Source organism: Prinia subflava, chromosome 9 (assembly GCF_021018805.1).
Source record: "Prinia subflava isolate CZ2003 ecotype Zambia chromosome 9, Cam_Psub_1.2, whole genome shotgun sequence".
NCBI classification, from domain to species: Eukaryota; Metazoa; Chordata; class Aves; order Passeriformes; family Cisticolidae; genus Prinia; species Prinia subflava.
In genome coordinates, this window is record NC_086255.1 from 8,633,642 (window position 1) to 8,660,936 (window position 27,295).

General features: G+C 43.0%; 1 protein-coding gene across 13 annotated transcripts in view; it reads right to left on the bottom strand.

Moving 5' to 3' along the window:
• The window catches only part of TCF7L2 (transcription factor 7 like 2), a 172,453-nt gene extending 162,206 nt beyond the window's left edge, over window positions 1-10,247 (bottom strand). For 5 of the 13 annotated variants that reach the window (XM_063405298.1, XM_063405295.1, XM_063405297.1 and 2 more), the window contains exons 1-3: window positions 9,323-9,588; window positions 8,923-8,989; window positions 8,615-8,739 (exon numbers count right to left, since the gene is read on the bottom strand). In XM_063405298.1, coding sequence (XP_063261368.1) covers window positions 8,615-8,739; window positions 8,923-8,989; window positions 9,323-9,511 — 381 coding nt within the window. In that variant the 5' untranslated portion in view covers window positions 9,512-9,588. Of the gene's footprint in view, window positions 1-8,614; window positions 8,740-8,922; window positions 8,990-9,322; window positions 9,591-9,962 lie in introns of those variants that run through there. The other 8 variants (XM_063405301.1, XM_063405302.1, XM_063405299.1 and 5 more) reach the window with 5 other exon arrangements.
• Window positions 10,248-27,295: the final 17,048 nt, after the last annotated feature.

Consider the following 27,295-nt stretch of genomic DNA (forward strand, 5'->3'; position numbering starts at 1 on the left):
CATTTCAAACACCATAAATCCATTCTCTACTCAAAGCTTACTTGGCTCCTATAATTTCTATCATTTTCCTGTCATCATTTCTTCTTTGCTGAAGCCAGCAGCGTATGAGTCAGAGAACAATCATTAACTTTTACAACTTCCATACAAATCCACCTACTCATATTAGAAAAGCAGAATTGACATGCAACACAGCCTCGGACCAAACCCTGATCCTGCCAGGATGCTCCACACTTCTGTGGGAAAGCTGGATCCTGCAGAAGCAGGAGCTTGTTCAAGAATGCACCACTGGAAATGTAACTTTACTTCCCACCCCCACCACCCCAGGAGCAAAGGACTAGGAAGAAGCAGCAATACATCAATATCATACATAGTTGAGTTTGGCTTTCTCAATACCTTCACCCACTTTTGAAGAACTTGGCCATTGGTTTAAGACACACAGGGCCTGATGCAAAGCCCTTCGTTATTAATAGAAGCCTTTTTTCCACTGACTTCAATGGATCTTGGACCAAGCCCAAGGAAGACAAGATTTCACAGCAGTAAGAGTGACACACATTCTCCGCATTGAGAAAAAAAAAGAAAAAGAAACAATACGAAGCATTTACGATGTCAATCTGTACGGCACAGTTTTGTTTGTGTTTTGCTTTTTTAAAATAGGCTCTAGGCTGTTGGATTAGTGCACCCAAAGTCTCTCTGAAGGTGTAAGGAATCACAGGCAGATACAAAATGCAATGGTGAGATACATAACAATCCCAGTACCTCCCTCAGCTAGGATATAGAGGCACCCTCTACCACAACATTTCTTGTACATTGCTGCAGCCACACTTTAAAGTGTCCCAGCACTATCAAACTCCTACAGTAACAGCTACACTATTACCCATGATGAATTAATTTATATTAATTATTATCACACGCATTTCCACATGAAACCCATTGTTCTGCAACATTAATAAAAACCTCACTAAGTGAAGTAACACGGTACCCCTACACTTGGTTTAAAGATATTTAAAATAAATACATTTAGAACCAAATTGCTAATATCTTTAGTTTATCATATTTGGCACAGCAAGCAGAAACCCAGTTATCTTCTCAGTACGTATTTATAGCATCACCCGTTCCCATTCATTCTGCATTTTCTTAGAGAATCTGCTGTACCCTACATCTGCAATTCATTGACTTTACAATTTACCACATGTTGAGATGGAGAGGTCTCAGCTCCATTTGAATCACTGCACAAATATGCAAGTGATTTATCGTTTTAAAACTAAAGACTGCAGAAGAACGACTCCACTTTTCCTGAACATTACTCCTTCTGGCAGACCATGAACAATTACAGCGCGTACTAATTAAGCTCTGTAAATGTGCTGTGCCCTGCTAATGCCTACCAGGCCTCAAATTTAGTTGCATGAAGCCAAACTTCAGCCAGCGACTTAACTCATTCAGCACTGCCCAGTTGCCTGAGCGTGACCCCACAAAGAATAAGGGTCGAGGGTTTAGCCAACCTAAAACAAAGGCGTGAGACTGAACAGATTTTGCAGAAAGAATCACAGGGGGGAGAAGCTGGAGGGGGTGGGAAGCATCTTGGGAATGAGAGGAACATCCTTGTTGATAACCTGTTAAAAAGGTACAATACCACACCAGCTTTGCAGCGCAGTGCTGGGGGATTCGGATCTGTCCCCGGGGGCTAATAAGTCACAGCACTCCATTGATTAGGGAAATGCATAAAACCTTCAACAAAACTGTACAGCTATTTGTGGAAGAGCCGAATTGACAGCCCCCTCTTTTTTTTTTTTTTTTTTTTTTTTTTAAGTCAGGCTTTACATGGCTCTAGAAGAAAAACATATGGCCAAAGGAGTGCAGCTTTCCACCACACACATAACCCTGCATTTTTCTTAAATTAGTCTCCAAGCACAACAGTAATCTACAGGGAACCTGAAATCAACTGCGAGAGAAATTAAAGCTAAAAGTAATACCTAGGTATATTTGAGTAATCACATTATCTTGTTAAAACACACACTCCTCCCCCACCACCACAGACAAGACAGCAGCACTTCAAATCTGACTGTCCACTCTAGCAAAGCATGTGTAATGGGGAGTGAGCCGAGAACAACGAGCTTTGCTGAGCGAAGCACTGCTTCTTCTCGGGCCCCAGACTCTCCTGACACTTAAGAGTCAATCCCCAGATCCCAAGCTTCCCCTCCAACCATCCATTCAAACGCTGGCGTTTCCTCCCCCCCACCCCCCCAAGTTTCTATAATTTCTCCTCACGCTCCAACATCCCTCCTTTGTCCTCCAATTACTCTCCAGTGCCCCCCTGCTCTCACAGTGCCTCCCCCCAGTTAACCCCTCCCAAAACACCACCCTGTGCACGTCCCCTGCTCCCCTCCATGCTGACCTACACGTCCATCCCACATTGTCCCTTCCAGCAGGACACAGGGCTTCTCCCCTAAAAACTGCCTCCAACCTCAACATCTTCATTCATTCAGCGCATGTTTTCCTTTAACGTGGGCTTTTGCTGCTTTCTAAGAGGCCCTGTTTTCTACACACAAACCAGTCTGATATATGTATTTCCAAGCATCTTCCTTCTGCATAAAACCTGGAGGCAGTTTTTTCTTCCGTCCCCAGCTCAGCGATATGTGAGAAAATTAAAGGACATTTCCAGGTGTCATCTGTCTTTAAATGTTTGCTTGTGCCGGTACCTAGGAAATACTGCACAAATACTGCTGAGAGCTCTGTAAAGCTGTGCTAAACTTCTCCCCTCCTTCAGCCTGGGTGCATCACCCACTGCCCAGCCTCTACAGCACCACAAGCGTTAATTATAAACTTCGGAGCCTACGTAAAAAAAAAAAAAAAAGGGAAAAAAAAAAAAAGCACAAACACAAACCAGCAGTTGGGAGGAGCAGCAGAAATATTCTTCGCTTTTAGGTGGGGAGAGAAAGGATTTCCATATCTCCCCCACACACCCCCAGCACCACACCTCATCTCTCATTGCTTATAATTAGTGAAAGAAATTTGACCCACTGCCAGTGTCTGTGGACCTTGGATATTATAAGGCCAGCGTGGCGTCAAATATCTTAACATTCATAAGTGTTATAGGCTGTAAATAAACCCCGTGGATTTATGACCCTGCGGTGCTTGCCAGCAAACGACTGTGGCACATTTCTTTCAGCAGACCTGTCGAGGTGCAAGTTTGCCTTTGGTTGTAAAATTAACCATTTCCTTCACAAATGTGCCCAATTAAAAGTCAAAGTTTTAAGGCTTACTTACATATTTGCCAGGACATGGGACTAAGGAGACGCCCGGGGAACACACCTTTAAACATCCCCCCCAAACCTCACAACTCCCTCCAAAGCAAAACTTCTCACAACAGCCCTAATGTGTAAGGAAAGTGTCTGATTTCACCAAAAAGCCCTGAAAAAAACCCAAACTGACAAGCCTACCGCTGTTGTATTTCTCAGTGCCTATCCCAGCCCTGATTTTTGGCTGCTCTGAGGCTGGGGGGAGCAGGCGTCTCCCCCCAGGCTGTGCCTGGAGAAGGATCTCCTCCCTTCCCCCAGGATAATGTCATCTGCTTCCTGTGTAGGAGAGCATTTGCTAAATCCAGGTTGTCTCATGCTTAACTGCCAATAATCCAACTTCCACATAACTCCCAGACAGCTGGGAAAAGGTCCTTAGAGTTTTTAGTCATGGTACAGAAACACACGTCCACACAAAAAATCTGCAGCTGTCCTTTTTCTCTACACCACATTTTTTATCTGATTTTGGGGCCCACTCATGAAAGTCTTGACAAATTTAAAACATTTTTACCTACATTCTGGTTTACAAGCGCCAGTGAAAGCTGCAACATATTCCTTCCCCCCTCCCTCCATCTCCAGCTGACAAATCAGCACATACTTGCTTGAACAAAAAATGAACGGGAAGAAGGGAAAAAATAAACCACACCACCCTATTCAACATCCTCAGTCCTTGTATGAATGCATTCAAAAAACCTGGAAAGGCATCTACTGTATTTTTTTTTTCACTACAGATCAGCCACTGGTGCACCTATTAAAATTGTTCGATTTCCAAAGCAAATATTATTTTTAATGAAGTGCAGTCCTGCAATTATCCTGTACACTCAAGTAACAGTACTGCATTATATTGTTTTGCAAGGTCCCAGAAACATGAAACTTTTCTCTAACTAATTTTCATAGCCCCCTGAAGAGAAACTGATGGAGTAAGCAATGCAGCATTTGCTCCTGAATAAAATCTTATCAAGAGAAAAAAAAATAAAGGAAGAGAAGAAAAAAAGAAAGGGAAAAAAAGTGTAGCATTAAAAATAAATCAGCTCCTTTACTGCAAATAAGTTAACAAACACAGTCTGTTTGCCACAATATACCAGCTATGCTAATGCTATAGCAGAGTGATTCAGCAATCTACCTAATTAAGCACGAGGAAAGTTTCTTTATGGAGGTTCCATTTGATTTACACCACAGGATCATCAGTTCTTATTTAACAGCTTGTTTTTACACAAGTCCAGAAACTTTATTAAAAGCATGTCCATTCATTTTTTTTAAACAAAGCGAGTAATTCACTCTCCACTGAATAGCTCTGTATCATAAAGTACCTAAGTGCTGACATATTAAGTTGTATCTACATTATTAAACTAGTTGGTGGACGTTAATACTATAATCCATACTGCAGACATTAAACCTCAACCATAACGATTAGTAAAGAATTAATATTGTCACATCGAGACTGAAACCTTAACACTCCAGCCATAAATATTTCTGAAGGAGATGAAAAACAATTAGCATAAATACCAAAGAAGGGCAAGAACACCTGTTCTTTTTCAGGGCGATAAGCATTTTATTGTTCTCTATTTAAAATGTAATGACCTGTGTAATTACAGTAATATTACATTGTATTGCAAGGGCTTGGAATGTCACACTTTGAAAAGTGTTGTCAAAACAATTGGAGGGAGGGAAAAAAAAAAAAGGACCACCATTAACCCTTCACACCCCAGGGTCTAAAGCTTTTGTATTAGGAAGCATTACATTGTTTGATTCAGTAGATAAAGCAAAACATCAACTTTTCAAGGCAATTAATAAAAAATGTTTCCTCCTACACATAAAAATCAAGGCGATGGGGCTGCTCTCCACCACAGCTGTTCCCAACTCCCAAACTTCAGGGCCAAACATAAGCTTACCCCTACAGCCTCCCTCAGCCAGGAACAACTTAGGGGAATGGAAGACCCAACAGCACTAGTAAAAATAAGAGCATCCGCCAGCAGGGTTTTCTCACATCACACTGCATCTCTTTGCTTACCAAAAGCATTAACATAACATTAAGCTCCAAATTCATGCTAAAAATCAAGTACACCATTTCTACGTTTTCCAGTCTGAAAGGAAAACAAGTCTCCTTTATTATCCATAACATGCAGCCACCCCAGTCCCTCTACAAGTGCAGGGATGGAACTGGTGCTCCCAGATGCGTCACTTCATTACTATTTGACCAGATCTCTACTTAATAACATCTATTCTCACAAGCACGCCACAGTATTCTATCAATGGCAAGATCAGCATGCAAAAAACCTTTGATTTTTAAAAATAAAATTATTCCTATCAATCTTGATAAAGAGTTTGCAGTATTTAAAGCGTTATCCTTGAGAAAAGATTATTCCTCATAAGCAGGTTTTCTGATACTTCATAATTCTTCATATTCCTGAAGCAGTAATGGAGAAATTGCTGCCCACAAGTTTGCTTTTGAACAGACAATTACAGGTACATTTAAAAAACACAATAATCCCACTACACCCCCAAATAGAGCAACAAGAAAAAAAATTCCAGGAAAAAAAACCCACAACAAAAAAACCACACCCACAGACTTTTAAGACTGTATAACAGAAAAAGGAAAAGAAAAACAATTTGCTACGTATCTGCATCACCTCTTTACCTTGCATGCTCTGACACTCAACAAATATGTCTCCACGAAAAGCTACATAAATAAAAATAAAATTCGTAATTATGCAGAACCATCTATACCTTTCCAACACGTATTTAAAAATAAAATAAAATCAAACAGGAGAGAGAAAGATCTAGTTCATCTGGAATTGAAAGCTGGTACAGCAGAGAACTAGAATCCACCTAAAAATAGTGTGTGACAGACAACAGCTATCCCGCTGAATCTTTATAATATTCTGCTCTCAGGCCTAAATAAACAACTTTAATTTTTCCTGGCTATAATTAAGTGGCAGGCAAACAAACAAGCATACGGAATGTGAAAGAATAAGGTTAAGAAGATAGGAGAAGGTTGCTGGAGCCTGGATGTGGAAATAAGAAAATTGCCTATTGAGTGTGGAAATATCCTTTCAGAATTCATCTGATAACACAAGCAGGCCACCTGCTATACCAACGATAAACCAACCTGGAAGCTTTTGTACAGCACCTTTAATTCACACCAACCCAACATTCCTATGGAGGCCTTTTTTAACGGTGGGGGAGCAAGGGCAGGAATGCTCCAGGAGAGCTGAGTGCTGCAGGATCCTACCCCCACACGCTAAGGGAAAAGGGATCCGTAATAAAGGTAAGGAGGAAAAAAAGAGCTGTAGCTGTTGTAAGAAAAATGCTTTGAGAAAAAGGCAGCAGAGGTGTGCTTCCTATTAGTCTGCACTTGGAGCAGTGGAATGCATTGAAGGTAAAAAACGAGGAAAAAAAGGAGGAATACAAAGCTTCACAATTCGTAACAAAGTAATTCGGAACAAAGATTGTTTTGCCATCTGGATTCTGGTACTTATGGAATTTGGAATTTATCACTATCATCCATATACATGTGGGTGACCATATTCAAAAGAAAAAAAATATAATGCATTCAGCCCCTGAATTCCCCTCCCCATCATTACAATTGCAAACTGCAGTCACCCCTCTGCTACTGTCCCAGAAATCACCTCCTCGCAAAAAGAGCCTCACAAGCTTCCAAAATAAAACTCTGCCACAGCCCTAAACACATGCAAAGTCAGAAAACCTTCCTCTCAACCTCCCTGTCACTCTACATTTACTAATCTGTGTCTACTGACGTTTTACTAAGTGAAAACAAGACTGACCCGATGTTTAATATTTTAATGCTTTAAAACACTTGTAGATCTGATATACTGAAGTTGTCCAAGCCCTCAGTCATTAGTACGGCTTCAACGTCTACCCAACAGTAGATCTATTATTGTAAATCGCTATCTCGTGTTACCACAAGGAAAAAAAAAGTGTATAAACACACATGGTGATGGTGGGAACGCTTCAGACTCAGAAACACTCAGAAGAAACAAAACAGCAATGCTAAAGCCATCAGTAGGAATCACTGGTGTTTGGAAGTCCCAGTGGATGTAGCCATTCAAAATGAAAAATGTTTTAAACTCTTTAAAAAAAGAAAGAAAAGGTGACACTTGAGAAATCTGATGTCACAGCACACCGTGGGTGACACTACGGGCGGGAAAACAGCTGGGAGTACAAAGCCACCAGCAGACCCCAAAGTTTCCTGGGCTCTGGGCTGAACCTCGCTCCAGCTGCAGGCACACGCAGACCTGCACCCCCCGCCAGTGAACCCCGAGTTACGGGTGGGGGAAAAAAAAAAAAAAAAAGGCCAAAAAACCGACAACAAAAAACCGGACGCTTTCAGCAAATTGTTTTCCTGCCAGCATACTTCCAAGAGGAATTTTGCTCGACTTGTCTGATTATTTTTTGCGCTGCCGTTGTTGTTGCCAGAGCCAAGCGAGGCGAGTTGTTTCCGGACTCAGCCCTGTGCCCCGAGCGCGGCTCCCCCCGCTCCGCAGCGGGACGGGGCCGCTCCCCGGGCACGGCCCCGGGCCCGGCGGGCAGGGCAGCGGCGCTCGGCCCCCGCACGCCGCGGGGCGCGGATCGGGGCGGCCGGACCGGGCTGAGCCCGGGCACAACTCGCGGCACCCGCGGCCCGAAGGGGCACAATGAAATCGCCGCTGCCGCAGGCCGGGGCGGGCGAGGGCAGGAGAGGGTTAAGGGGGAGGAAAGGGGAGGGGGAGCCGGCCCAGCCGCCACGGAGGAGGGCAGGAGGCGACGATCACCATGGAAAACGAGGAGTTTGGAGGAGCGGATCGCAGGCTCGGCCGGGAGAAAATAACCCCCTTCCCCAAGAGAGGGGAGAGAAGGGAAAAGGGGGAGGGCGGAAAAAACCCTCAACCCCAAACTTCTTGGGATTTTTAAAATTTGTTTCCAGTTTTGTTTTAAGGCTGAAATAAGCGTTCTTTGGAATTTGTTTGCTTTTTTTCTTCCCCACCCCCCCGGCAGCGGAGGTTACAAGGGCTCCAAAAAAACTGCCCACAAAACTGAAAGTAAAAAAAAAAAAAGAAAAAAAGAGAAAATAATAACAAACACTCAAATAAGAAAATGACAAAAAAATTAAAAGGGGAAAGAAATAAATAAAAAAAAGGAATATGGCGAAGTGTAAACAAACCCCCTCCCGCCGCGGCCCGCGGAGTTTGGAAAGTTTGCGGCGCGGGGGAGGGGGCGGCGGCAGGACCGGGGCCAGCGGGGCACCGGGAGCGCGGCGGCGGCGGGAGCCGGGGAAGGAGCGGGGGGAGAGGAAAGAGAGGGGGAAAAAAAAAGGCACTTACCGTTCTCGCCGTCGGAGAGAGCGATCCATTGGGCAGATACGGGCTGCTGAGGTCGGGGATCATTATAAAGGGATAACCCGGGTATGGTGGGCCCTTAAACAACCCTCCATCTTGCCTCTTCGCAGCTAACATGGCGGGGAGACACGAACGGGAGCGGGGAAGGAAGGGGGCAACAGGGGGAAGAGAAGGGAGGAGAGGGGGGAAGGAAAAGTTTTTTTAGCAAGTGTCCCCAAAAGAGGAGCCGGGCGCCCGGCGGAGGGGCGGCGGTGCGGGGCGGGCGGCGGTGCCGGCCGGGCCCGCGTACTCACCTTCCTCTAAACTTTCCCGGGATTTATCTCTGAAAGTTTCGGACCGAGGCGGGGGCCGCCGCTCCGCCTGGGAGCGAGCCGGGGGTCGGCGTGGGGCAGTTGGGGAAGGGGGCGGTTGGGGTGGGGAGGGTTTTTTGGGGGGGTTGGGGGGGGTAGAAGGGAGAAGAGGAGGAATGAAAGGCGAAAAAGAAGGGAGAGGTGCGGGGAGAAGGTGGAAGGGGAAACAAACAGAACAAAACAGAAGGCATCGTTACAAGTTGGTGCCGCGGAGAAAGTTGGGCGCCGGCGGGAGCGGGGCCCGGCGCGGCGCCCCCGGCCCCGGCGCGGCCCCGGGCACAGCGCGGCCCCCGCCCGCCCGCCCGCCGCCCCGAAACGGCCCCGCGGGGGGCTTCCCCCGTACCTCCGAGTCTGAGGAGCTGTTTTGATTCGTTTCTGATTCATTGACGAGAGACGACTTGACATCAGCTAAATCCCTCTCCGCCGAGGAGTTCTCGGAGATCTTCTCCTCCTGCTCCCCTTCGTCTTTGAAAGAGATCAGTTCATCGTTGGCGCCCAGGTCGTCCCCTCCACCGCCGTTCAGCTGCGGCATTTTCCTCCTGCTTCACCCCACCAGCAGCAATTTTGCAAAAAGGGGAAGGGGAAAAACAAAAGGAAAAAAAAAAAAAAAAAGGAGGGGAATGGGGGGGGGGAGGAAAAAGAAGAGGGGGGGGGAAAGTTTGCACCAAAAAAAGAAGAGTCCAAGGTGAAAGTTTCTTTTTTTCCCCTTCTCTTTCCTCCTGGGGAGGGGAAAAGAGGGAGGAGGAGGGGAGGGAAATGTCTCTTCTTTGCTCCTTTGCACCAGTGACTTTAGGCTTCTTCCTTTCCTTCTTCGGGATTTTCTCTTTCTTTCTTCCCGGGAGCTGCTCGGCGTGCACTGCGCGCACACGCACACCCGCGCACGCACTCGCGGAAAAATTAATAATAATAAAAAATATATAAACCGTGGGGAGGGGGGAGCAGCGGGGGGGAGGGGGGTTAAAAAAAAAAATAATGCAACAAACCAAGCCCAGAAGTCAGCTGTGACGGGGGGGGCAGTCGCCGCGGATATGGGGAGCCTGTGCCGCTCGGGTTTGAGTGAGTTGAAGTTGGACTGAGAGCTTTTCAGTTCAAAGGCGGCGCTGATTGACAGATAGAAAAAGGGGGATCGAAATCCGGAGGAACGGAGAAGTCTGGGATCCGGGATTATTGACAGGGAGCGAGAAACACACCAGGCACTTAATGAGATGCAGGAGAGGGCGGGGGCTCCCCGGTGACGTCTGCATAAATAAACAGGTCTGGGGCGCGGGAGGGGGAGGAGGAGGAGGAGGGAGGGGGAAGTAGGAAACTAACAATGATCCTTTTTGGCATGGGAGCGGGAGCGCCAGGGGAGGGCGGCGGGGGCGGGGGCGCCGCTGGGGGGGCCGGGACGCAAAAGGGGGGTGGGGGAGGTTGACCAAAAAAAAAAAAAAAAAATTAAAAATTGTTCGCCGTAGTTCAGAGCTGCGGGACGGGGGGAGCGAGGGGAAAAGCTCTCGAACGGGTGTCCCTGACTCCGCGCTCCGGGAGCGCCAACTTTTACATTCTGGACATTAATAAACATATCCCCCCGCAGCCCGGGTTCCCCTGAAGGATGTTTGTGTGCCCTTATTATTTGGGTACATGTGACGGCAGGGTGGTGCGGTGGGTGCTTTTTTTAAACCGTTAACATTTTTCATGCTACTCGTTGGAGGTAAGAAACTCCAATCATAATAAACACTAGAATATAGTAAAAGCCCTTTTTTTTTCTTTTTTTTTTTTTTTTCTTTTAGCAGCACTTGGTCTTTGCATTTATTATGGTTATAACACGCAGGATGAAAATGTGTGAGATCACTCGCTGAAGATCAGATATTTCCAAATTATCTTATAGTAAGGCATAATGTTTTCTGGTCCTTGATGTAAAAAAAAAAAAAAAAAAAAAAAAAAAAAAAAAAAAAAAAAAAAAATTAAAAAAAAAAAAAAAGAGAGAGAGAGGAGGAAAAGGAATGTGACTGCTAAGAAGTTAATTAGCATGGCAGGACGGAGAATCAAGGACTCCCAGACTTCAGAAGTGAAAAGTTGTGGTGGTGTAAACATCACGCTGCTGGGGGGAATGGAGGGTAGGGGGCGCGGGGTCCGGCCGGGGGTCCCCGCGGAGCCCGCCCGGGGCTGCGGGAGGCTCCGGCGGGCTCTGCCTGCGCCGCGACAAAATGGGGAGCAGAGCCTGCGGATGCGAGAAATGGCATCTGTTCCCCGAACCTAACGTGGCGAGGGGAAGGGGAAAACAAATTGATCTTCCAGCAGTGACAAATTGTAACAATGGACGAGTCAATTGGAAACTTTAACATGGGCAAGGAACAAAAGGAGGGGAGTGGGGAGGGGGGCGGGGGGAGACAGTAATTTCAATGGGAATTAGTAAATTGCCTAATGGAAATGGTGTTTGAAAGCAAGGACAGGCTGTACTAAATAATCCAAACATTCCTCCAGAAATCTAACCTGCTGCTCATGCTAAGGGTCATTCAGCACATAGGGTTTCCAAAACAAAGCCAATTTGTCATGCAATATTTAGAGAGTTTGGGGGTTTCAGCTAAACTGTCTTCTATAAAAAGAATAATAAAAATAAGAATACAAAGATCGACAAGGCTAACACGAATTCTCAGGCATTAAAAAGTTCACATAAAAATTTGCATACTAAAGGGAAAGATGCAGACAAAATAGAAATAAAAAAATCACTGCAACTTACAACTTTAATATTAATCAGTAAAGCAGAAGTAGAGTGAAAGGAAGCATGAAAAGAAGTAAAACAAATGTGTACATTTAATCAGACAGGATTGCATAGGACACAAAGAACAGGGCTAATTAGTCTCAGCAGGTAGGGACTAACCTTCAGACTTCATAAATAAATAAGTCTGTGAACAATGTCTAAGTGGGAATATGGAGACAGAAAAGGGATTATTTTAAGACACCAAGTAAAAACATGACTAATGAAATACTTCACTGTTAACTCAATGTACAAATGCATTGAACAGTTTCTTTTTCCACTGGTCTTTTGACTAACTTGCTTTTTACTTTCAGAAATTGTACTAAATAACTGTCTGTGGGCATGCACACTTCCCATTTGCCCCTGATTATGTACTTAATGTCTCTGCAAACTAGTGCCTTGCAGAGTGGCACCTTAACAAATATTCTCCATTTTTGTTTGCTTTTTGATTTTTAAATGTCTTTATATCCCAGAGCAGTGTGAGATTAGAAACACAAATGTGACAGACTCCTATTTATTTTGCAGGGCCATGTGTTATAATTTGATCCAAATGAACAAAAACAGTTGCACAGTTTTGTTTTGTTTTTCTTAGTTCTTTTTACAATCTGCTGTGGATTTTTCTTTAAACAAGTATGCTTTTGCTTCAGTCCCACTGTAGTTGCTAACTACTTAGTAAGCACCATCAAAAGTTAGTGTGCAGGACAGGGAGTTGCTGCCCAAAGGTGGTTGCAGAAGAAGGGCCTGATTCTGTAGAGACTCACACGCGTGAGTCACACCACTGACAGATGATTTCTGAAGGTGGTGACACACCTGGGCTACTCGTGCAAGTAATGTTACTCGCATGAGTAAATGCTGCTCCAAGGGAGCTCCGTGTTGTTTGCCCCAGTGCCAGCTGGTGGTTCTGGGTGTGGAAGATGGCTCTGGAAGGGCAAGGGACTGTGCCCCAGCTGTGGAAGGTGTTTCCTGGGCACGTTTTTGCAGCTGGGGTTTTGCGTCCATAGCAGATTCAGAGAAGCCCTGTGCAGGGCCAGGAAACTGCTTTCTAGTTTTCATCAAGTTCCTCCTTTGAAAACTTCCAGGGGTTTGTTTTCAAACTGCAGCCTGGAGCCAGTGTGTTTGTGAAGTCCAAAGATTGTAGTTGGTTACTAAACCAACACCGTTTAATTAAGGTAGTACAAGTCACTTTGGAGAGCTTGTACATCTGATTTTTATCATTTCGCCTTATGCAACAATTTGTTTCACAGTCAGAGAAGTGAGAGCTCTCCAGGGGTCAATAGCAGCTGTTGAGTAGTAGGTTCTCAGATGATACCTTGGATTTAAAAAAAGTATAGTATTTAACAAGAAAGAAACACAATATTTAAAAAAAAATTAATAAAGTCAAGCTAGTCCATGGCACAAAACACGATTTATTGTTTGAATACCCAATTTTAAGTGACAGCTGGAGAGACAAAGCCAGGTGCTCCACATTCAAGAGGTGTTGTCTTTCTTGCCAAAGCTGACCTCTAGCACAGTTAAAGAAGTGGAAGTGCCTTTCTCCAAGCTTTTGTAACCCTCACCACTTGGTACAATTATGCCAAATGCTGAGCCATAGGGTTTGGTGACCGACAACCTTGTCACCATTTTACGCTTTGGCCCAACAATTTGGTCCCGAGGCTCCTGCAGTAGAACAGCAGCAGTGAAAAAGCACGTGAGGTTCACCTCACAGCTCACAGTGCAATGAGCTGAGGAGGGGTTGACATGGGGCAGCCAAGGAAATTTACTGTTTTATGAAAAATGTTTTGGAATCTTTATTATCTCACCAAAGGCCTAAGGCTTTATTGGAGAAATATGGACTGCTAAATGCCAGCTGGATCTCCTGGCTGATGTTTACGTATTTGGGGTGAGTCATCTGTTTTCTTGGTCTTCTCCAAGAGGTCCCAATGTAGGTTGCACTGTGTAAAATTCAAATTATTTATTTTGGAAAGATAAAAGGGCTTTGGTTGACCAAGCTGGGATTTGAGTCTACAGCTCAAAGGAATCTGTATGTTTACAAATAATCTTGGATCATTAAATCTGCTCTGAATGTCCAAAAAAAAAAAAAAAAAATCAATATTGAAAGGGTTCCAATAACTGGAAGCAAACACATCTGCCTAGTGTCTTACCAGTACTGGTTCTTCCAGAGTTAGCAAAGAGGGGAAATTTTTTCTAGGGCAGATGAGATGACAGCATGAAAACACAGCAACCACGGCTCCTGTCTACAGTCATTTGCATTGACTGAAACAAGCACATGTGAAAATTCAAGAAATCTCTCAAACGGGAAAATATCAACAAACAGCCAGGGTGCTACTGCCAGATTTCTTTTTGGCTTTAGATGTCACACATACTGACCAGGTCACTGTACTATTTGATCAAGGAGGACTTTCTATCTTCATTCGATGGAGAAACATTCGAAAATTAGTTCCAAAAAACTGCAGGCATTGTTTTTCAAGCTTGTAACACAACACAATTGAGCCTAATGTCTCTCAATCCATGCTCTGGTTCCCAAATCATGCCTATTGCTCAGTAGGAACATCCCTCCCTTTTAGCACCTAAACCACAGCTGTACCACTTGCTTTTGTTAGAGATAATTCTGTCAAATAATAAAATCGTTAATGGGTAGAAATATGCATTCATGCAGGGATTATTCACACTTTATCATGAGGTGATATCAAGCACTATAGGAGTGAATGACAAGAAATAGGCTTCTGAAATACAGAGCCCTCCATAAATATACCATTTTTATTGACAACCCATCTTTTAACCCTAATAGTAATGGAAGAAATCCAATAAATGAAACATTTACTGCATAACTTGCCTTATTTTGGGGTGGTGTCTGACTCCTTTCTAGCTGTCTCTAGAAGACGTTTTTAGCCTAATTTGCTCCCTAGAAATTTCACTCGCTAGAGTTATACATCTATGACGTTTTATTGCCTGAAGCCAAGTCTGAATAAGAACTTTCTTAGGATATACTTATCCTAATGTCAGTCTACAAGAACTGGGCTGCTTTAGTTTGATTTATTTGTGCAGCAGAGATATGGTGCCCCTATATAGCCGGCCATGGCCTCAGACTTTATCTAATATTCCAAACACAAACAAATAAGTGAAACCAGCAAGTTTAGCCGTGGTTAGTTACAAGTAGACACTTTTTCCTTATATTTGTATTTATATGTCTCTGTTTTCCAAAACAACCAAAGCAGTAGACCATTGCAAAACACTCTCATTTCACAGGAAGGGACTTGAGTGTAGGTGTCTGTAATATCTGTATATAGTCACAGGCACACACCAAGCACCAGGCAGATGCAGTGTGCTTCAACTGTCTAAGGAATACAAGTTGGCATTTAAAGACCAGGAGCACAGAGGTCACTGGCTGAGACTGCAGACCACTGCCTGCCTGGTTCCTTGGGCTCTTTCTTTTGCCTCTAGCACCCACTTGTGCAGTCAGTGTTTTGGGGCAAGAACCTTCTTGGTGGATTTGCTGGCCCCTCACCAGAATTTGTGCATGTTATGATGATGCAGATAATGCAGTGATAATAATTTGGCTTGCACTAATGCAGCATCAGTGAGAGTGGTCTTGTAGGTGAACCATGGCTGAGAGCAGATGGTGGTAGGCAAGGCACCCAGCAAGCTGAAAGCCCTGAGCATGCCCTCGGCCAGAAGGGACTGCCCTTTCAACTGACACACAGTAATTAGCTGCGTATGCATTTGTAGTCTGTTGCAATATGAGGTAAAAGGGATTAGTTTTGCAATGGTCTAGGAACATGAACGTGTGCCAGCTGCATTCCAGCTGTAGGGATTCTGGCTGATGGATGACAATAGTCAGCACAGGGGTAGTAACTTCATAAAACAATCAAGTTTAACAGCATAAGATTATTTGATCATACCAAGTGATCACAACACCACTCATGATGGAAGGGATGTGAAGACACCTTCACTTCAGCTTCCTGCTCCAAACAAGTTTTAGCTCTGAATTCAGACCCGTTTGTTGAGGGATTTGCCCAGTCAGGTTTCAAAAGCCTGCAAGGACAGAGATGAAATAACTAAGAGTTAGTACTTTGCATTTATTCTTTCTGAATTTCATAATGTTCCTGTTGGCCTGTTCCTTCAGCCTCTCCAGGTCCCAGTGGACAGCAGCTCTGCCCTACAGCACTTTAATTGGACCATCCCATTTGATGTCCTCTGCAAATATTATGAGACCTCCTCCAGGTGATTGATGCAGATGCCAAAGAGGACAGGTCCTGGGATAGGCCCCTTTAGTACTGCACCTGCCATTGACTTCAGGCTTCAGGCCATAATGACCATTCTTTTAGCTTGGTCATCCAAACAGTCTTGTATGCCTCTAGTTGTCTGCCTATTCAGACTGTAATGTCCTAACATGAGTGCCAAAGTTTCCTCTCCTGCAGCCTCAGGTTTGTGCTCTGCTGCTCATCTTCTTCAGTGCTGTCACATTTGTGGCTCCTTGTAGTCACGACAGCCACAGCTGCTGTTGTTTATCACATCCCTGTCCAATTCTTCCTTCCTTTCAGTAGCAGATCCAGGACACCATCACCCACCTTTTGGCCATCCACCATCTGTGTTACGAAGTTTACAAAGTCTGGAATTTCAACAAATTCCAGAGACCTTCTAACCCTGTTCCATCCCACAGTTTTGATCTTTCAGCTGAAGTCAGAGAGGTAAAATTTTCCCAATAGCACTCTGGACTGTTATCTGGTGACTTCCAACTGTGTAAAGACCTGATTGACTTCGTCACCATAATCAGATGATGTGTAACAAACCCATCACAGTGTTACCCTTACTGGGTTGCCCTCAAGCTCCCAGTCAGCCCGTCTCCATCCTCTGTTTCTATATATTTGTCTCCTGTTTCCATGTATTTCTGCTGATTCTTCCCATAGAAGGTACATCCCTTGCTTTTCTTCACTGCCTGTCTTTCCTAAAGAGGCTCTGTCTGTCTATCTTGGACTTGAAATCATAGGAGTGATCCCACCACGTCCCAGCTGAGCTATCCTCAGACCACAGGCAAGTCAGTGCATTCCCTTGTGCCTCAGTTTTTTCTCCAAATCAGCTCGCTTAGATTTCATGTTCCTCAATGTACCACTGTCTCTGGCACTGTGTTTTTCTGTCCCAAACACCTCAGATCTTCAGAGCAGCCTATGGCCACCGTCATAATGCAGTCAGTAAGGGTGACAGGAGGCTGACCAAGAGGAGGTCATTTTGGGCTAAGACAGGAAGTTTTAATTTAGGCTAGGAAGTGAATAAGTACTGCATTTCCTGCGAGGCCAGAGTTAAACACCAAGCCCAAAGCCCAGGCAGCTCTGCAGGCTGGAACCACGTCCTCATGAAGTGCACTCCTCTCAGGAGCCACCAAAGGAAGATTTTAATTTGGCAGAAAACTACAGGAATGTAGGGATTTTCCCCCACAGAAGCAGTTGTTACCAGTATTTTGCACAGAGCCACCTCTATGCCGCCACCTCTACGCCACTGCATGTGCAAACAAGCTCCCGACACTTGAAGCTTACAATCATATTAATTAATGGTTGATCTATTAATGCATAAACAAAGTAAAAGGGTATTCAGGAAAATCCTTCTTAACTTCCTTGAGAGAAGGAAGGAAACTAACTTGAGAGAATTTCAATAGCTTGACCAGAACATTTATAATAGAGATATTTACTGTATTTTACTATTTCTTAATAAATTATTTTCTGATTAATAATTCTGCTTTAAAACTTGCTCCGGTCTTCCCTTTTCTTCCTCCAGCTCCTGAAGCATATGTCTGCCTTTTTTTTCCTCCTCATTTGGCAATGGCCTCCCAGCTACATCAAGCAGTTTCAAGTCAGCCAAGGAGATAGACAGAGCCCTGCTGAAGGAGCAGAGCAGTCTCTCTTTGTAAAATATGCTGCCATTTATCAGCAGACAGAGGTTTTTCTTGCAACAAGGAATCTGAGCTAGCGCATACCAAAAGAGTGGCACTGGAGACTTTGTGGTTGGCTGTTGTTTCAGGCACATTCAGCGTTTACATAGCCTGAGGGCATAAATGAGCAGGCAGGAGGGAATGGACAGACCTTCCTACAGCACAATTAGGTGACAATGAGCTATCTAAAACAATCAGGATAGCAGCAACATCAAGTGCTTTCCCTGTGTCTCAGGAGTCCTCCCAAGACTTATTGCATCAGAGGCTCTGTCTATTGCTGGTGCCTCTAGATGGTGTCTCTCGAGAGATGCAGTTGTCAGGCACCCTGGAACAAGATCCTTTCTGGGAAACTTATTGCAGCCTGAAATATTGCAATTAGCTCCTGTGGAGCTGGTTTTTGAGCTCCCTGTCCTTACTTAATGCAGGATCCCTAGGAACAGAGGAGATGGACCTGCAGGCACTACAGGAGGTGTATGTTAGGGGGATAATTTACAGGAGTAATTCCAAACATCCTCCATCTACTAGACTGGGAAAAGAAGAAACAATAGGTCTCAGGACCTTTCTGCTCTGGTTCTTCAAGTCAGTCTTGACTTACTTTCTCCTTCATAAAGGTTGCCTCTGAAAAAGGGAAGCCAGGGAGCTGCTCTCCTGCTCTTCCACCTTGGCCCTCTGGATCCATTAGCTCCTTCCAAGGACCCTAATCCTACAGAGCTCTGTTTTATAAGAGAGAGATCAGAAAAAAGGTTGCAATTTCAAATCAAAAGACATATAAGATTGCGATCAGCACCTGTCCCACATAAAATGCACCCTGTTTGGATTTCAAGGCATTTGGTAGATGTAAAATTCCACTGGAGATTGTTCTGTTTAATTAGGGAGACACAAAGGGCAAGGGCAGGTCCTGCATTTACAAGAAGAAATCTAGTGTGTTTTATCCACTATTTTACCTGAAGCTCAAGTTCTATGCTTTACACCTGCTCTATTCACTATTTTTCAACAACTCATGGTTGTACAAGAACCACTGCAATTCTTCAGGCAACAGCACCCTTAGGACATCTCCTGCATCCGTGGGAAGACATAATCTGGCATTCAAGGCATTGTGGTACAATTCACATCACCACTGTTTGCCCGAGGCACCATCTTCTGTCTGTGCCTTGCCAGCCTGCTTAGCTTAGCCTCCTTCTCAAAGGCAAGGGAGCCAAGGCAGTGCTTTTGCCAAAGAGGAATGCAGAAGAAAGCAGCAATTACATAGCTAGAATAACACTGGCCCCTAGATTTCTTTGGTGGCCCAGACTGGAGAAATCTATGTTCAAAAGACCAGGGAAAACTGTGCCCATGGTTATGAAAGTACACGTGTCCTCAGGCTGTTCTCTTTGTCCCTCTGACCTAAAGCAATCTATGTCCAGGCAGCAGTGGAGAACATAACTAAAATAGCACATGCAGCCCATTTTGCATACTTTCCTGTGGCACTAGAGCTAAATGATTTATGACTGAAACATTGACTGTTGCAGCACAGGACAATTACAGGAAAGTTGGCAAGGCAGCAATTTACCATCTTGTAGGAATATGAAATTCTTTCCTTCCTCCTGATTTCGAACCTGACAAGTGGCAAACTATCTTCACTCTCTTTGGGAGGATAATCAAAAGCTTGCAGAATCACACCTTAAGTTGTTCTTGTCTGGACAAGTAAGTGCTGTTGTCAATGACCTTCTATAGCCACCTCAGGACATGCAGGGAGCTTCTACTGTGCCTCAGGTACCTGATATGCCCACAAATCTTGTTTCAGCACTTAGGTAACATGTGCATGAATCTGTTACCAGAATCCATGAGATTCTTGCTGTGCACAAAGCTAGTTATGTTAGAAAGTGGGTATTATATGCTCTTTTGGCAATGATTGTCTATTTTTACTAAGTGTATTTACAATGTTTAGCAGAAAATAGCAATGTTAGCTTTGTTTTAGCACAGCAAAATTTTAAAGAATATGTTTGAGATTTTTTTCTGCGAGCAGATGTTATTTGAATCTAAGCACTGCTTTAATACAAATAAATAAAAATAGAAGTTTTAGGAGATTGTTACAATCTTCAGCTCTGAGGTCCTGTATTACAGAGGTCATTGAATTTCAACAAGTGGTTCCTGCCATGAGTCTGTCATTTCTAGCTGAGCTACAATATTTCATTTAGAAAGACATCTGACCTGATTTTAAATATTTCAAGTCAGAACTCCCCTTCCACTGTAGGCAAATTTTGTTCCAGCGATTGTTCATTACCCTCTCTGGGGAAAAAAGGAAAAAAGAGCACCGCAATTCTATTTCAAACTCATTTTCCTCTTGTTCCAACCAAATAATACCATGAAAGAATATCATCTTGTATTGCCTTTTCCTCACCAGCAGCTTTCATTCCTTCTCCTGCCATTCTGTGGTCCACGACTGAACAGGTCCTCTTGCTTCCCTGGCAGCAGTGGGACACCACAGGCAGAGGGCTCTGCTTATGTTTAGCATATTGCAGGATAAGGCAGAGAAAACAAATTTGAAGATTATCTGCAACAGTAACATATCAGAGAATATTTTGTCTTGCCTGGCCTTAAGCTGGTCATCTGAGTGGCCTGCAAAGTTACTAAAGAGGCCCAAACAGCAGCTTATCCCAGCTAGACTAAAACATCCCCACTGTGCAATGCTTCATCTTGCTACAGTACCTGACTTGCTCCATTGGCTGCAGCCAGTGCCCACAAGATTGGCAGAGGCTAAAACCAAAAGTTTTATATCGCTACAAGCTGAACTTCACTTCTAAGGAAGTTACTTTCTAGAAGGAAAACACTACTAGCTGCCAACAGAAAATGTCCTTGTATACCATAAATTTATTGTCAGGAGGACTACACCACTGTACAGTACACTCCTATTTGCATTCCATAGTTGAAATCTTGACCATAAGGACTGTAATGGATAGACATTTCCATTTTTAATAAAGAAAGCTCAGAGACTCTGAGAGACAGACATCAGGGAACTCTGGTTTTAAGAGAAATGCCAAGATCGTGACATTGGGGATACAGTCTCTTAAACTGGCACCAACATTAATTCAATAGAATATGTGATATTCTTTGTGTATAGCTTTGACCAGAACTCATAAAAGTTTCTGTAAAATCCTTCTGGATTTGCTTCTCTTAACAACACAGAGCGCCCTTGTTTTGTTTTACTTTCTAAAAGATTTATTATGCTTGTTTTTCATCAGAGAGATATATGAAGTTTAACTTTCCCTAGTTTTGTTGGCTGACAATCTCACCTCTTTTATCTTGGCTTCCTGGAGAAAAGCATCTCACCTCATCACACTATAGCATCTGTAACCATAGATTAACTTCAGCTGAATGTGACAGGAGATGGAGACATCAACAATATTTATGTCCTCCAATTTGATGACTGTTAGAGAAGTCCAGCTTAGCACCCATGGGAGGGAAGGTCCATAGGGAAAGGGCAGTGTGGGTGGCAGAGAGCAGTGAACCCATGGGGAGAGGTGCATGGAGAACAGACTGCCCAAATCTTGCTGCTCACCACACTGCTTGTTCAGTATTTTTAAGGCTGTGGTCACACACAGATTACACTGTGAACCCCTTCTCCCACCTACAAATATCAAGTCTTTTTCCAGCTAAGATCACATTAGATGTCTCACAGTTACAGTCATTGGAAGAATTACTGGGGCAAAAAATGCACATTTGCTGACTGCCTTTAGATTTTCTTATAACTGTTCTTAACTCAATTTTATCTCACAAAGAACGGAAAGAAACATGTTCAGACCCACCATTCTCCCACAGACGTACCAATGACCTCCTATGCAGAGTTTGGGGATTTTAGTGCAGGATTCACCTTGGAGTTCATAGGATTTGTAAGATTTTGTTTGTTTGTTTGTTTGTTTGTTTAAACAAAAGCTTAAATAGAATCTCCCAATTTACTCCAAACTGGCAGTGTAGACAGGGAAGTGATACTTCTCCTGTTGTAACACACACTTCAGCAGGACCAGCTCGTACATCATAAAGCTGCACTTGCCTTATCTGCACTGGAACAAGTCGCTCTAAATGCATGAACTATTCTAACAAAAATAATGCAGACTTATCTCAGAATGTGCAGGGGGAACTCTCACACGTCCTCATGGAAGGGCACAAGGGCTGAAACTTTGACAATGATTTAATCTCAGTTGCACATTTCACAAGGTTATAGTTAAGAGCAAATAAGCAAAACCAGAGGATTTTAACAGTTCCATGAAATGTGGCTTCCCAATTTGTTCAACTTCTGATCTTCACTTAATGGGTTGTCCTGCTTTTTTTTTTTTTCAGCACTCCAGTGGCAAAGTAGTCTGCTGTGAAAGATAAGACCTATACTAGCAATGCAAACAAGCAGTGAAGAAATAGCTTTGACTACCATTTTTAAGTCTTCTTCATATATAACAAACAAGCACCACACACACAAAATAAAATAAAAAAGGAAAGAAAACCAAGGGAAAAAAAAAAAAAGGAAAAAAGCCCACAACATCTAGGATGCAGTGATTTTTATGTCATCCAACAAACAGGGGGAAAAGCCTGATTACACTTTAAAAAGTCTTGGTAGTACTGAAAATACAGCAAAATCTTACTTGTGAAACCACAAGGCTCAGTAGCTTTCTTTGCAAGAAGCCTTCAAATCTCCAGATCTCTGTGCCCACTGTTTACACTGACAGATCTACCACTGCCCAAGAAGAATGAAGGTTAACAGTGAAATTGGAAATTCAGTGTCCCAGGTGGAGTTTCCATCTCTGGGGCTGTTCTTGGGAAGACAATGATCCTCTCTGTCCCTCTTCTAGCACCTTTGCAAGTTGGAGGTATTGCTGGTTGAATGGTTGAGGGGTTTGTTGTTTAATTAACTTGTAAGGTCTTAGAAAATGTTTTCAGTCTGTGACCTACAGACTCCTGCTACTTTTACAAATAAAAGGTTGAGGAGAATGTGTTTGCAGATGCTATGGAGCAATCTCTGCATATGGAAAGGCTAAAGGGAGCCATACTTTTCACTGGAAATTTGTAGGTGTCCAAAAATCAAAAAAGACTGGGAAAACAAAGTGGCTTAGATCTCATCTGTTCAGATGAAAGAAACTGCTGAAGACTGAAGTGTAGTTACATATTAATATATCATGATATTGTAACTAAAGAGCATTATACAGCAGCACAATGTTATAAAATAGTTCCATCTACTGAGTCTCACAGGGGTGTAGCAATAAAAACATAAAGAATGAAGCCAGACTGGGCTGTTTACTTTTAGCTCCTGATTTCTAAAAAACTCTTTATTTGCAATAGATGGTTGTTAATGTAGAATAGATGTTTGTTAATGTTAAAATAGATGGTTTTTAACAATTATATCCTTGGAATTTTTAATCAGAGTTAGAAAACAGCTCCACACACAGGTTTGGCTGAAGAGTAATAGCTGTGTATGATGGAGGAAGCCCTGAAGTCATGAGGGGCATCTTAATTTGATACATGTATTAGAAAATATTGCATAGATACAATGTGGCCCCCAAGTGTAAAACTCACACATATTCTCTCCTCCTCCCTCCCTCCCTCTCTCTTTCTCTTTCACTTGTAGTCTCTCTCTACATTTGCCAAAACTGAAAACAAATCTGTTTGCCACTAGACCTATATGAAAGCCAAAACCCTCCATATTTAAAATTGTAAGGTCTAGCACAAGAGAAAGAGTACATTTTGGGGGAGGGAGATAATAGGATTTTTTTTCACATCAGCAAAAAATATTGGAGGTAGATATCTGTGCAGTTGCTGAGCTTTTGTGTTCTGGGGCTAGGAGACTTGAATATTATTAAGGGATCAGTCACAAAGTGCATCAATCTGGCATGTACTAGAGCCAGATATCTATTTGCCAGAAAATGGAAAAAAAAGATCTCAGCAGGCTCACAGTTGAAGAATGGTGGACATCGCTTTGATTCAAGAAAGCCCTGGCACAGATATCTTCCTGGATATGGATAACATAATGGACTTTGGGGAGCATATTAAGTCACCCTCCCGTGACTTGCTAGCAGCTCTGGATGTGAATTATACAACTCTGGATTGATATGTTAAGGACTTAACAATTTCTGTCTGCAGCATTTCCAACCTCTGAGTGAAGTATTGGGTTACTTTTTTTTCCTGTTGGTTTGATGTTAAATTGTGCTATGCTGGGTAATACTTTTTTAAAAGCCTGCAAATAAAAGAAAATATAAATTAAGGAGAGGGTGGGGAGAGTGACTGTGAGTGTATGATGCACCACATTTAATATTTCTCTAGAACAAAGTCATACTTGAAGGCTGGCTTCTTTATTTATACTGTTTGTTTATGAGATCCATGAATGCTTGTTTTCAGCGTGAAATAATTTTTGCAGTGGCTTCAAATGAAAATGTGTATTCACTAAAACCAGAAAATCAACTGGGAGCTTACCACTGCACTGAGAGGCCCATTCAGACTCACAGCAACCCAGCACCCAAGGGCTCATTAGAGATTCACCAGGAGCAAACTGCCTGATTGGCTCTGCTCTGGCTGAGTCTGGGGTGGTTTTCCTGGAATTCAGCTGAAAAGTGCAGGTGTATGTGACAAATACGTTGGATTTTTGATGCCTGACATCTGTTGGGGACTGATGCTGACTGACAGGTGTTGGCAGTTAGGGCAGGTGAAGACTTGTGAGAGGTTTCCTGGCCCTATTTGATTTTAGGATCAGAATTTTTTCTTGATGGCAGGACTCAGATTTGATTACTCGAGTTTGATCACATATGTTCATACACATAACATTAAAGCTTTAAATCCTTATAAAACCAAAATGTTTTTATTTGTAGTGAGTGTGATATGCACAAGGCAATGGAAGGCCATGTCACTTTCTAGATTATCATTTGTATTAAATAATTTCAAGAACAGATACAGAAAATATGAATAAAGTATGACTGTGAGCTCCCCAATCTGTGTACAATGGAGACAAATTCTTTATGTTGCTCTGTGGATACTTTGCCTTTTGTCCCTGATTTCATGGACCATCACTACGTATTTCATCCCACACAGACCATCTCTTAGCCATAATTGCATAACATATGAAAAACCCACTATTTGCTTCTATGAGAAAGTAGCATTAGTAAAATAATGATATATTTTAAACCTAAACACTTTGTCCTCTTTTCTTCTAACAAGAAAATTGGCTGCCTGTAGTAGCACTGGGAAGTGACAGCTTGTAATGGCATAACTGGACATCTCCCAAGCAGAACATCCATTCATGCTGCAGAGACCACTGGGTTTCAGAAGCTGTGATTTTATAGCAATAGCAAAGAAAGGCCACTTTGCAGATGACTTTTTAAAAGAGATGACCAAGATCCTGGATATGTGAAGATATTGAAGTGATGATAGGAATTTATGCTGGAAAAAACCATGGATGAAAGAATGGCAGTGAAAGAAGTAGGATTGTAGTGAAAGAAGTGGAATTATGGGTACAGAGAGCACAGGAAAAGAGATGTTGGCATTTTGCATTTCAAGCTGTTTAACTGCCAGACAGGTGTGATTGACCTGGAATAACTTCCCATAAGCATCAGGGGAAAAGCACTATGATGTGTAAGGTGACAATTAAGAGATTTATTTTGCATGAATGCACAGGTATCAGTAAAGGGATCAGAGTTATATAATGAGGAATTGTAGTTGTAACACACAACTCATGAGCACTGTGATCGTACTCACAAAAACACTGGACAAATAAGTTCCATTGCTCACCCCTGGCTGCTGTCATTGGCTGAAAAAATCAGAGAATATTTCTTTTTAAAGCAGTCTCCTCCTCTGTCACTCCACTTGGTCTCCCTTGTGAAACACCTGGTCCATGGAGGTGCAAACATCAGGAGGGATAAGATGGTCTTTCAAGAGAATTCTTTAAGCCTTTCAAGCCTGATACTCATAATTTACATGAAGAAAAAAAAAACCTATAATAAATGCTTATAAATCCTGTCAGGAATGAGAAAATCTGTTAGCAGCTGAGAGTAACTACTCATTTTAAAAAGCAGCAGTTTTCTATCTTGTTCTGTCACAGGGTCATTGAAAGTCAGAATCTGAAAGATCTTATCCAAGTAGATTTTCCCCATCATCCTGGAGCCCACGGGCCAAGAGGGATGGTTAGTGAGTTGGATAATCCTGCCCTCCACACATTATGCAGCCAGGGAGAAGGGCAAGCATTCCAGTGGGAGGGACACTGCCAGGCAGCCTTTGTGGAGGTGGTTTTCTGGCAATAAGAATGAATTGGAGAATAAAGTGCAGCACCTGTGATAATGAGTCTTCTAAATCATTATGTCTAAACATTCTTCTCAGCCTTCTAAAAACATGTTTCAGTTTAAGCCAAACAATGCCACTCAGCACAATATGTCTGAGGAAGAAAGCCACATATTGTTCTTGCATTTGTATTTTTATTTTCCTTTCTTTTTTTTTCAGTTAATTAATTTTTTTTATTTAAGAACATATTATGAAAGGCCCCATCATTACAGTAAAAGTCCTGCAAACCTTCACACATGTGATTTTAATAGGTGTAGATATGTGAACAAGGATTAGTAACACTCAGCCCTTGCTTAGCATTAGTGTGTGGGCTCAAGTTATGTTCTTGCTGTGAATTGGCAATGAGACACAAAGCCTTTCGCCTCTAGGGCTGTGGTTCAAATGCAGCCTGGGTCATTGGTGGCTCTACACAAAATGAGGGGGCTGTTTCTATCCAATTTCACTCTCTCCCTGTTAAAAGACAGTAGAGAATTCAAGGTCAGAGTGATCTCACAGTCTCTCATCTTATTATGAATTGTTATTTTCCACTTACTATGCTACACTACAGAGCTTGGAGGCTTCTGCCAAGTGTGGGGCATGTCACACTGGTTACTGTGAGAACAGGTGCAGTTCCACTTATTTACAAACACACTCAGTGGAAGAGGAAGATGAGCATAAAGAAATGAAGTGACATGTCCAGAGGATAGTGGCACTGCCCAGGGCTGAGCACACCTTTCCCCACAACCTGACTGCACCAGTTCCTTCTCCACCTGCAGCTGTGGGCAGAACAGTGACAGGAAACAGTGTCCTTGGACTTTTGCTTCCCAGCAGGTACCCTGCATGGCTGTCAACCCAGCAGAGTTTATGGTGTTTTTTTAGTAAGGTGGGGATAATATAAAACAAAGTGTGTGACAGATGAAATGCATTAGCCCCAACAATATTAATGGATGATAATGTATACGGTAGATCATTTTATCACACCATTTACATGTAAGTTTGTTTGGTGTATTATTTTTGACACAGTGGAAGATTCATAGATCAAGAGAATTGGTGTAACCCAATTTCATATGTTTTGTTGGATCTTCGAACAAAAGTGGATGCATTTTGAGTATACATTAAGCAAGTGCTGCATTAAGAACTTCCTTGCGACACCTGGCACCTACTTTTATGGCTTATTTTGTCAGATTGTTTCTTCTATTCAAAGATTAATTTTCCCACTTGCTGAATTTGTTAAATCTTTGAACATTTCAGCCAACGAAGAGGTTTTCAGATCTGAGTTTTCTAAGGATTAAACACTTCTGTAACAGAAAAAATGCTACTCAGTCAATACAGACAGGCTTGTTTGAAACCTAGCATCTGCTAAACAAAAAGGGTTAAGCTGTTTATAA